At 37.6% G+C, this 11,756-nt stretch overlaps 1 protein-coding gene across 2 annotated transcripts; it reads left to right on the top strand.

Moving 5' to 3' along the window:
• Positions 1 to 800: 800 nt before the first annotated feature.
• si:ch73-206p6.1 (phospholipid scramblase 1) lies at positions 801 to 10,463 on the top strand. 2 transcript variants are annotated; one of them, XM_036582205.1, is made up of 8 exons: positions 801 to 911; positions 1,034 to 1,145; positions 1,771 to 1,851; positions 2,035 to 2,077; positions 4,132 to 4,352; positions 4,865 to 5,026; positions 7,870 to 8,028; positions 9,320 to 9,349. In XM_036582205.1, exons 3-8 carry the CDS (start codon positions 1,780 to 1,782, stop codon positions 9,347 to 9,349), a joined length of 687 nt encoding a protein of 228 aa, XP_036438098.1. In that variant the 5' UTR covers positions 801 to 911; positions 1,034 to 1,145; positions 1,771 to 1,779. The 2 variants fall into 2 exon arrangements, with proteins under 2 accessions (XP_036438098.1, XP_036438091.1); XM_036582198.1 differs by having other exon boundaries at positions 802 to 911; positions 1,774 to 1,851; positions 9,320 to 10,463.
• The last annotated feature ends 1,293 nt before the right edge of the window (positions 10,464 to 11,756 follow it).

The following is an 11,756-nucleotide window of genomic DNA, read 5'->3' as shown; positions in this document are numbered from 1 at the left end:
ATATAAAATGCCTTCTGTTTACTTAATTTGGAGGGTTGAAGTGAAAAAATGGAAAAAAATGTGTTTGGTCCAAAATTGTTTACTACTACTACTACTGCTACTGCTAATAATAATAACAATAATAATAATAATAATAATAATAATAATAATAAAAATAATAATAATAATTATTATTATTATTATTGTTATTATTATTATTATTATTATAAATGTGCATATAATTCTATAATTTAATACAAATTAAAATGATTTAATTACTTAGAATTTGTGCTTCAAGTGTTTCTATAATATTATATTTAATTTGTCTTAATTACAATCAATTTAAAGTGGAATCATTAAGGCATAATTGATAGAGGCCTCAATCTGATTTTTAAATATGATATTTTTAGCACTTCCTTTGAAAAATGAAAAGACTATAGAAAGTCTTTAATGACTATAATGCAGAAATGATAAATTCTGTAAAACGTAGATTACAGATTAACGCAAGAATAACCAAGATTCGGATTTTAAGACGTTGAGGTTAACAGAGGCACAGGAAAAAAGGATCTGCGATAAAAACTATTAAATGTTTAAAGTTAACCCAATATTATCTTTCCAAACTCATCATTTAAACCAGTGAGCGCTGCATGGTTTTAAAACACCAAATGTAACAGGATTGTCCCTGGAGGAGGAGGAGGGAGGAGGAGGAGGGTGGGCGAGTGGAGAAAGCCGCTTTAAATATCTACCTTCAAATAGACCCCAACTGCCCCGGCGCGCACACGCGTCCTTGTAGAGGCTTCCGTAGCCGAGCTCGTCTCTGAGCGCTGACTGGCTCTCCCAGATGGCGAGAATAACCCCGTTAGCCAATCACACGCGCTGTTTTATATGGGTCCGGGAGACTTGAGACATGCCGTTATTTTCCTCATAATAAGGTAGAAGTGGGAGGGGGTGTTGTTTATTGCTCTAAACCTGCTCGTGTTTCTGTAAGAGAGAAGTTGTTTCGCTGTGAAGCCGTCATGGCTGATGAAGCTGCTCGACTGTTGTTGTTTTCCAGGTGATTTGTCGTGGAGAACATGTCGGTTGTGGGTTGAGGCTGAGCGGGCAGCCCACCGCTGTTCTGGACGGGCCGTCGTGTTGCGCTCAGCTTTGGGAGCCTGCAGTGAACGGTGAGATACTCTGGGTTTGACGGGTTGATTCTGGGATTTGATACGGATGAAATGAGAAGTACGTGGCTTTGCAAGCGCGGAAGCATTAATACCCTTATATATCTGGGTCATTAGCGTTTCTACAGGAGCTTTCAGGATCTCCATCTGTCATCATGCTATCCATGTTATCCTCTGTGAATCAGTGCTACACTGTATATTCATATATGTACGTATATAATGTGTGTGTGTGTGTGTGTGTGTGTGTATGTATGTGTGTATGTGTGCGTGCGTGTGTGTGTGTGTGTGTATGTATGTATGTATGTATGTATGTGTGTGTGTCATTGGTCATTTTCATGATGAATGGACCAATACCAATGCTCTAAAATCACTTATCTCTTTACATTAACTTACTTTGAAAGGTAAGTGTTTTTGCCTTCTCCTTTAAAATTACTATTTTGGAGATACTTGATTTTCTTTGGAGAGTGACGACATACAAGTTCTGATATGCAGAGATTTACTTTAAAAGCAGGCGTGATGAGACATTCACTGGCTTTTTTAATCATTGTTCTACTTCTGAACCAGCAGGTGGCGCTAAAGCTCCATAACTGGTCCTTCCTTGTTTTAATCTGACCTACTTCTTTCCCAGCAGAAAGGTATGGCACATATGTACATGATGCCTAATCCTGGCATGCCAGGATGTCCACCTGGGCTAGAATACCTAACACAGGTGAGATGATTCCCTGCATATGGTCATGGTGGAATAGATTTGGTTGACTTATTTTTTACTAATGTTGTCTATTAAACATAGTTTAATTAATACTGACACTTTCATTTTGTGTAATGAAATGGGTTTATGAGAGAAACTTGATTTTTTTTCTGTCTTTTTTTTTCATCTGCTAATGCAACACAGATTGATCAGCTACTGATTAAACAGAAGGTGGAGCTCATAGAGGGTATGTTCAGTGCTATTACAGACATTTGCATTCAATGCTTTAAGCTGAGGCACTTAGCCAGCATGACTCATGTGCCAGTAACAGAACACGTTATTGATCCTGGCTGATAACATATCCATATTACATAGCTGCTGTCCTTATGTCCTTGAGCAAGGCAGTTAACCTTAAAGGCCTCATCCATTCCAAATCTAGCTGCATTACCTAGACTGCTTGTCTCCAGTCAAGTGAACCCTCAAGAGATGTTTAACTCTCAGGAGAGATCTTCCGTGCAGAGAGAACAAAAACTCCCATTGTTGCCAGACTGCAACCAAGATACCAGGATTGGCTATTTAAAGGTGCATCAAAAGTTGATGCTGAGAATATGACAGTAGAGTTGCTGAATGGGAAAAGGAGCTGAACTGACAGTTTGTAGGGTCATTTAATTCTGTATACTAATCAAAGTAAAACACTTATTTTACAAACAGCTAATTTTTATTAGTTAGACAATTAAATGATAATTTGTAATTTGCATTATAGTTTCGCCTTTCTTACAGTAAAGACGTTCGTGGCAGATATAGAGTAAATCATTGCATTTTAATAGCAGAGTTTCCCAACCAGGGGTCTGTGGTGGCATTGCAGGGGGTTTGTGAGACTGTGATGGAAATGTTGCTTTCAAATTAAATTTGAAGAATATATTTCTTTTGCACTTCTTCTTCTGCATCCAAACACTTTATTGTGAGCTAATAAGTACTAAAAAAGTGATGATAGTTAATAATTACTGAATAGACCATGTTAAGGTATGCATTTAACAGTGCATTAGTCAAGATTCAAGATACTCGACCTCTAAATATATGAACTGCCACAACACTGGAATGACCGGATCAACACAAAGCACGCCCATAGAATGATACAGGCTGTTTATGAAGTGGAACTATCATTATTTAGAAATAGATGATGAAAATATGGCATTAGATTAATGTTTTTTGAAAGGAGATAAAATACTCAACATTGCCCACAACTCAATAGAACCCACTGAGCGTGTCCTTTTCATAGCTAATTCAAATTCACAAGATATTAATAATAATGAAATAATGAGGGCTATTGACAAATTCAACTCACGGTGGCTTGATTACTTTCAGAAACCGACCTAAGTGATATAAGCTTCAAGGGAGGGCTCCAACACTGCTTTTCCCTAGCAACGTATTGTTTTGTTCTACTTGATAAATTATGATGGCATATCATTACATTGGACTTATTCAGAGAGACTTGTCTAATCATGCTACCCAAGTACTCTCCAAATACGTCTTCGTATAGCAGCAGCACTTGGCCAGAACAGGCATGGAACTCCCGTGTCTCTTTTGTCCTCACAGTACTGGAATCTGGTGCCAAAGGTCGCTAACCGGATTCTGCTGTGATTTTCCTAAGCTGGACAGATGGAGATAGGGGCGGAGTCATGGGGCACTGGGGAGGGTCTTACAAAATGACAGACAGGAGGTCACTGTAAACACGGACAAGCCTTCCAGTGCATTGTGTAGTTTTTTCAAATGGCATTTCTCACGTCAGTCACTTAAAGCCATTGCTAATACAGCTATTTTTCTCATGGTCTACATTTTTTCCAGGTTATTTGTACAAGTAATAAAACAAAATACCTACTTCATCTTGTTAGTCTAATCTCAAAAGGCACTTAAGGCAAATCAATTAGGTTGAAAGGGTTTATCTAGCAAAAAAGACTGTGAATCCCTGCCTTATAGGATATCTTCGTTCTCTAAGTTTCTAGTTTTGTAGATTCTTTGATTCAGCCCAGATTGAAAGATTGAGTTGGAATGACTCTTCAGTTGGCTTGGCAGAGATCATGTTGATCCTGACATCTTGTCTTTTTGAGTATAGCACTCAACCCCTCATTGCTTCTTTTCCATTACCCAGCAGAAGAACATTCATCATCTAGGATTGAGCTCATAACTGCCAAGTTCATAACCAAGCCCACTTGCTGCCACTCTGCAATGACTCTCACTCTACAGTAATTTTTGCAGGTTTGTTTGAATAGGGTTTATTCTACCTCTGTTCTACCTTTGCAGCTCTGGCCGGCTTTGAAAGCAATAATAAGTATGAGATCCGAAACGTAATGGGCCAGAATGTGTACTACGCGGTGGAGGAGAATGACTGTCTAACGCGCCAGTGCTGCGGCCCCCTACGCTCTTTCACAATCCGCATCCTCGACAACTTTGGACAGGAAGTGATAACGGTCAACCGTCCACTGAAGTGCATGTCCTGCTTCTTCCCCTGCTGCCTGCAGGAGGTAAGTGGAGGCTCCTTTTCCATGGAACAGAGCTATAAGTCCACAATTCTGAGCTCTCGTTACGCTGACTCCCAGCCATCTTTAGCTCCACAAAGATGTTTAGATCTTCTCTGAGTTAGACAGTGAGACAGAAGTCATTCTGCTTATTGGCATCTGCAATATTGTTCAAAAACAACTGCGAGCACAAGAGGAGGCCTAATGCTTAGCTCAATAATGGAATAAATTCATAGAGAGGACAGAAGTGCGTCTTCCGTTTTGGGCCAAGGCCTCATTTTATCACCCGTAATGTTTATCCCTCACCAGAATATAAACATGCATTGGCTTCGATATTCCTTAAAAAGCAAATGAGCACTCTTAACTTGTTGTGATGTTTTGGCAAGTGATGCACTTTTTTACATGGAAATAGAAGAATCCAAGTTTCCAAGAGCCTTTGAGTTGGTTTAAAAACGTCAGTCATTTTTTTCTCTCGCTTTCTCTTTCTTGCTGCCATTGGCTCGATCCATGAATCCCAGCTGGAGGTCCAGTCTCCTCCAGGGAACATTGTGGGCTATGTGCTCCAAGAGTGGCATCCCTTTCTACCCAAGTTTACCATCCAGAACGAGCACAGGGAGCCTGTCCTCAAGCTGCAGGGGCCCTTCTGTGGCTGGAGCTGCCTTCCAGACGTGGACTTTGAGGTACTGTAGCTTTGCCCAAATATCCCACCATCATGCTGGCACTGTGTCTAATTGAAATGGAGAGCGCTCCAAGCCTCAATGGATGAGCGGAGCGTGTTCCATATTTTGTTGAGACCTCAGATGTGTTTCAAATCATGGGATTCCACATCCAAGGAATAGAGGTTAGGTGAAAATGTCTCAATTCAGTGCTGGAACAGCCATACTAGCCATATTAGCTGCATATTGGGTTGGGTTAATTAATAGTCTTTTCTGTCTGGTTGTATTTTTTTTCCTTTGCAAACTGCATCTCAAAACCAGGGGTCATTTATCTCATCTGAAAAATAATATGTGGAGAGTGCAGCAACCATGTGTTTATTCACTGTTTATTTTTATTTATTATATATTATACATTATTTTAGGTGTTGTTTTAGTGTGTAACGTTTGCCGCTGCACTGAATCAGCCCTGATGTGTTGTATGGCTTTACAACATCCTGTAGCTCAAAGCAGCAATTTTGTTCCACCTATTGTCATGCATATTAAACTGATATAGTGATGCAGCAGCCTTCCACATATGGAATGGCTTCACTCACAAACGTACAAATATTTTCACCTTTATATTAGTTCTATTAGTTATTAAAACCAAAAACTCACAAAAGCTCAGAGTTACAGTGATACTTCACACAGTTATATCATTTTTATGTTAACAAGAAACAATATACAGGCTGTATGTCTGTTTCAAACACACTATCTCTGCATAAAATGAGTGACACGGCAGCTTGACTGCTACTGTTTGGATGAACTGGCCATTTATACACACAGCAGTGCAGCGTTTCTGCAAACATCCTTTTATCAAATGGATAAACAATCAAATCAGTCACTTTACTAATAAAAATATAATTTTGTAAAAGAGCACGATACATGTGTTTACCCTCAGCAGCTTTCTGACAGGGCAAGTGTTTCCAGGTTGGCAGACCCAATGGGAAATCTGTGTGCAGAATGCAATGTTTACCTAGTATTTCATATGATAACAGTCATGAAATGATAATGGTCATTTTTTCAAAAAAAATATTTGGGCTTCTGTTTCATTTTTGTTTTTTTTTATAGCTTATTTTAGCATATTTTGTTGTGTGATGTGTGTGGCACATGGACGAAGTAGGCTCCTTACTTATTCTCCTAATGCCTCACCGCTTTAGTGCCACGTCTGGGACGCTCTGCTGCTCTACTCGTGTGGTCTGTGTGAAATCTCCAGTGGTGGACGAAGTGCACAAATCATGTACTTGAGTTAAAGTTGAGTTACCCAAGGTAGAATTACTCCAGTAAAAGTAGAAGTTCCTCCCTTTAGACCTCCACTTGAGTAAAAGTACAAAAGTATTTGCCTTCAAATGTATCAAAAGTAAAAGTACTAAAAGATTAATTATGGCTCTGATGACCTATTATCATTTTTGTAACAAGACTCTGCTTCATTAACTCATTTTAGGTGAAAATTAATTATTAAAATTAAATATAATTATTAATTACTCACTGATGTCTATCAGAATTATCATAAGCACAAAACACTGACGGCAAACAATTTCCATTAGGTGTCCATGAAATAACTTTTTGCAAACAAGCAAAGTTTCAGTTTAAGATTTATTTGCAACTTATTTATAAGTTTAAGTTTAATAAAAACTTGCATTAAACTCAGGTTCACAAATGAGTTTCCTTTACTAAACTGCATCTGTAGGTCTCTGTTAATAAACATAAACTAGCCAAAACAAATTTACTATAAAATGAAAGTGTTTGTATAAATTCAGAAAAAAAGACACTTCAGTCACAACTGCATACAAGTTCTACAGTTACAGACTGTAGTCCATCTGTTTCTCTGCATACTTTGTTAGCCACCTTTTACCCTGTCCTTCAGTGGTCAGGACCCCCATGGACCCTCACAGAGCAGGTACTATTTGGGTGGCTTTCTTCTGGCAGCCGTTCCAAATAACTTGTGTTTATGTAGCCTCCATAATTGTGACACACATAGATTTGAGAAAAATATTTATTTCATAAGATTACATCTTTTTCTTTCAAGCATTGTTCTTCAAACAAACATTAGATTTTTGTTAATACTTTGAGTAAAAGATCAAAAGGACATCCAGTAACAAATGTTTTTCACAGCCTATTTTGTTCATGTTTTGCAGGGGTGCCAGTATTTGTGTAGGGTACTGTATTGGTCTGATCTGTCTGCCAGTGCAGGAATTGTTTAAGGCTTGAATCAGGAAAGCTGGCTTAAAGGCATTGCTTAAGTTAGTTATATTCCTAAACAAGGCAGCGATCATTTACTGTTGTTATCTACAGGCTAACATAAAGCCAGCTAGCCTAGCATTACAGTTTCCAGTTAGCTAAAAATAAACAAACTCTACATATAAATTAGTTTTTATAAGAATTTGAAGCTGTGTCTGCTCCTTCTCAGGTATCTCCTCCCATGTCTCCTATAGCTGTCGTGGGCGGAAGTAATTATACCCAACAAATGTTTGCATGGATGTATATGTATGCCTGGATCTGTCGTTATAGTGTGTTTACAATAATCTTATAAACAGATATTATGACTTTCACAAAAACAAAATTTTCACACAATGTAAAGGACAACGGTTGTGCCCCAGCGACAGAAATAGTGATAAAAAAGCTTGATACTTTTTTTGACAGCAAAGATATTCTTGTTTTATGAAGTGTTTTATGAACTGTAACTATAATGCACATAAACAATTATACAAGCTTATCCCAGTCATTATAAGGTTATATAAATGCTATATGATGCCTTATAAATGCATTTGCAAAGCATTATGAATACAGGATTCATAGGAAGTGTTACCAGTTATCCTGTTTTCTGATAGATTTTGACAATGGATGAAGTCAACATCGGAAAGATCAGTAAGCAGTGGACAGGGCTTCTGCGAGAGGCCTTCACGGATGCGGATAACTTTGGAATTCAGTTTCCTTTGGATCTTGACGTCAGAATGAAAGCGGTGATGATTGGACTCTGTTTCCTCATTGTAAGTGATGATTTCTCTAACACACCCAATTTAAACAACACCAAAATGACCTGCTCATCTGAACCAAGTCTGTAAAACTCATAAAATATGAATCTGTAAATTAATTACAACTACACCCTGGTCCTGGAGAGCTACCTTCCTGCAGAGCCCAATTCCTATCACAATCTGCCACACCTGCTTCAGGTAATCAACCTCTTCCCAAGACCCTGATTGGCTGGATCAGATGTATTAGAGTTAAGTAATGGGTGGGGCAGCTTACTGGATACAGATGTGCTAAACTGGTAGCTCTCCAGGACCAGGGAGGCCACTGCAATAGAGACTTAACTGTGCGTAAATGATTTAAGTAATCCTCAAATTGAGTTCAAATCAAGGAACACGTTAAAAAACAGAACAGTGAAGTCAGTGAATTCTGTCTTTTATTTGGAAACATGAAACCAGATTCGAAAGGTAAACACCAGGGGTGCCCAATCCTGGAGATCCACTGCCCTGCTGAATTCAGCTCCAACCCTGACACACCTGATCCAAGTAATGAAGGCCTTTAGGGGTATCTGGACATTAGAGTCAGGTGTGTTGGATCTGAACTCTCCAGGGTGGTGGATCTCCAGGACAGGGATTGAGAGCCCCTGGTCTACACCATCCACTTTGTGTCAATTCTGACAGCCATTAAATGCAAGTTTTTCATATTTTAGCATTAAGAAAAAAAAGTCAGAAAACGTATTTGACAAATAATTATAGAGGCCAAATATAATATCATTTTTTACTATTTAGTGTTTTCACCCTTTGTTTTTAATACAGCTTCTGTTTCTTTCCACAAGAGTAGCTTTTACTTATTTTATCAACCTCCAAAGTTCAGTCTTAGATATTGCTTGCATTTTCTGCTCCACACAGTTCAAGTGATCACAATTACAAATCTGTACTCATCAGTCCATCAAACCTTGTTCCACATCTCAGATGTCCAATTTCTCTGTTTCAGAGCATTTTTTTTCCTTTTTTCTGTTATATATATCCTTTTCTCAATAATGGCTTCTTGACAGCTACACATTCTTACAGACCAATAGTGCTGAGTTGTTCTCCCACAGTGGAATTAAATATATATAATGCCCAAGGACTCTACATTTAGACTGATTCATTGATGTTCCCTAATCAGAAATGTAATCGTTAAAAATAGTCATATGAAAAACGTATATGTTCTGATTTTATAGGTGAATTGATCTTATTACAAGTACTTCATCCGTGTAACCACTTTACATAATACTACTTTTAATTTGTGCTGTCTAATGTCTCTTTACAGGACTTCATGTTCTTTGAGACTAACAACTAACTGCTGCGCAAAACCATGGAGCCATTATCCTGCAGAAAGGAAGAGAGCAGAAGACCCTCAATCAGACACACGTCCTTGTCCCCTAAGCAAATGCATGCTAATATATCTTGTAGGTGTGATGGCATAACATTAGCTTAATAGGGGTCAGCCTCGCAAAAGCATTGTGTTATTTAACTTATCAGGATAAGAGAAAAATTAAAAAGAAGATTGAAGTGATACTCATGCTGCCACTTCTATGATATTTGAATAGCATTGCTTTTGGTGAACTTGCCACACAAGACCATACACTGGCTTACCCACCCGCCTGGCTCAGACTCTGAAGAAACTATAGGTTTATTTGAAGCCTGTAAGTGTACAGTGTAAAGTGTAGTGTTTTTTTGGTTTGTATCGTCGCTTCACAGAAAATATCCAAACACTTAAAAGCCCCTAATATTTGTGAAGATGCTGATACCGTATAAGTGACCAAAACTACATGGTTTATCACTCATAGTCAAGTGTCAAAGTACGAAAATTAATTTTAACATGTATGTACATCTGCATACATCAGTCCTTGTTTTAGCCATATACAAGCTGTGGAGAAATGCAGTGCAGCAATTCAACATGTCAGAAAGACATTCAAGCAGCCAGTATATACGAGAAAGATGTACACCTGTCGTAATGTATTGATATGCAAATTATTTATGTTTTGTGTTCCATTTAAACACTGTTGGTTAATCACTTTTGTTCAAGCTCTGTTTATTTAAACCTGTTTAACTTATTGTTTTTGGTTGTAGAAAGTGAATTAGCATCACTAGTTTACCGTAAATGTGAACATGTATAGTAGTACCTGATGTTTACAGTAGATGGCAGCAATAGCCTGTTCAACACTCTCTCCACCCCTGTTTTTTTTACACATTCACACATGAATCAATAACACTTTTTTATGACTCAGGAATGCATGCATGTAACTAATGCTTGCACTTTAAACATATCCATAGGACGCTTGTCTGTGAAGCTCTAGTTCAATGGATGCCCGTTGTGGTTGTTGTTTTTACAGTGATATACAGAATGTAGTCTAAGCAATGCCTTGTTCTGATGGTTATTTTTATTAAAATAATTTATTTTCATCTTTCAAGAGACTACGGGAGGTTTTTATCCAAAGATATCGCTGACACAAAGTGAGTACCAGTTCTAAGCACCAGCTTAAAACACATGTATTTATTAAAAAAAGATATACAGCCCTCTGTGAGGTGGTCTTGGTTTAATACTTAATGTATATCAATCATCAAAACTGGAGCCTCTCACAAAACCACTGCGGACTTAACGGCGATAAATTGACTTACATAAGCCTGATTCTGACTTCAGATCAAGGAAAACATTGAGCAGTAGAGGAAGGAAAGTAGCTGTTGAACTGATGATGTCAGTAAAGGATAGCGATCAGTAAATCTTGTATTTTATATAAAACTAGCTCCAAAATGTTGCGCTAATCCAGTATAGCAAAGATGGAAAATGAGCGAAACGGTGGTGGAATGTAATCCAAAATGCTGCTGCCTGAATATTAACTGGTTCAAAGAAACAAGATCACGTTACTCCAGTGTTAGCATCTCTTCACTGGCTCCCAGTTTACTACAGAATCCAATATAATATGGCTTTGTTTGTTTTTAAAGCACCTATATATTATGGACATGCTCTGTTTATATGATCCTTCAAGATCTTTAAGGTCAGCTTCTCAGTTACTACTGATTGTCATTCAGCCTCAGCTTAAACTATTAGGAGATCAGGCCTTTTCTGCTGCTGTGCCAAGGCCTTGCAACAGCCTACCAACTCACATCAGACAGGCATCCTCAGTGACCGGTACTAATTCCATGCTCTAAATGCATTTTTAATGCATTGATTGGCTTTTACTAACTGTTGAATGGATTGATGTTGAAGGGAATGAATTGTGCTGGTTGATGACTGGGTGTGGTAGTGTTCATGTGTTTTATGTGTAAATAAGACTGATACAAGTTGAAAACTAATACTGGGATAAATTTTGTCCATTAATCGTAAAGTGTGTGGGTTTTAAATTTACTGCCTTACTTCAATTTGGTGGTACAAAATATAAAGGTGATAATGGGAGAGTAGATACAGGGGTGAATAATACTTAAGTAATTGTACATTTTTACTGCTTATATTTTCATTTAGACCTTTAGAGAACTTGTTACAGATGTCAAATTATAAATTAATAATAATAATAATAATAATAATAATAATAATAATTTTATTTCTTTATTTTATTAACCAACCAAATTCATATCAATGTAAAATTAAACATCTCAAAATTATTCCAATATAACTTTGTGCAAAGGTGCTACACTTCTATACTCATTCACAGCATTACACCAAAGAAAGAAAACTGATTTTAATTTTATGTTAGAAAAAAATTATA

The sequence above is a fragment of the Colossoma macropomum genome, unplaced genomic scaffold, assembly GCF_904425465.1.
Source record: "Colossoma macropomum unplaced genomic scaffold, Colossoma_macropomum, whole genome shotgun sequence".
Classification (NCBI taxonomy): Eukaryota; Metazoa; Chordata; class Actinopteri; order Characiformes; family Serrasalmidae; genus Colossoma; species Colossoma macropomum.
The sequence above is the reverse complement of the archived record's forward strand: the minus strand, read 5'-3'. Positions and strand labels throughout refer to the sequence as shown.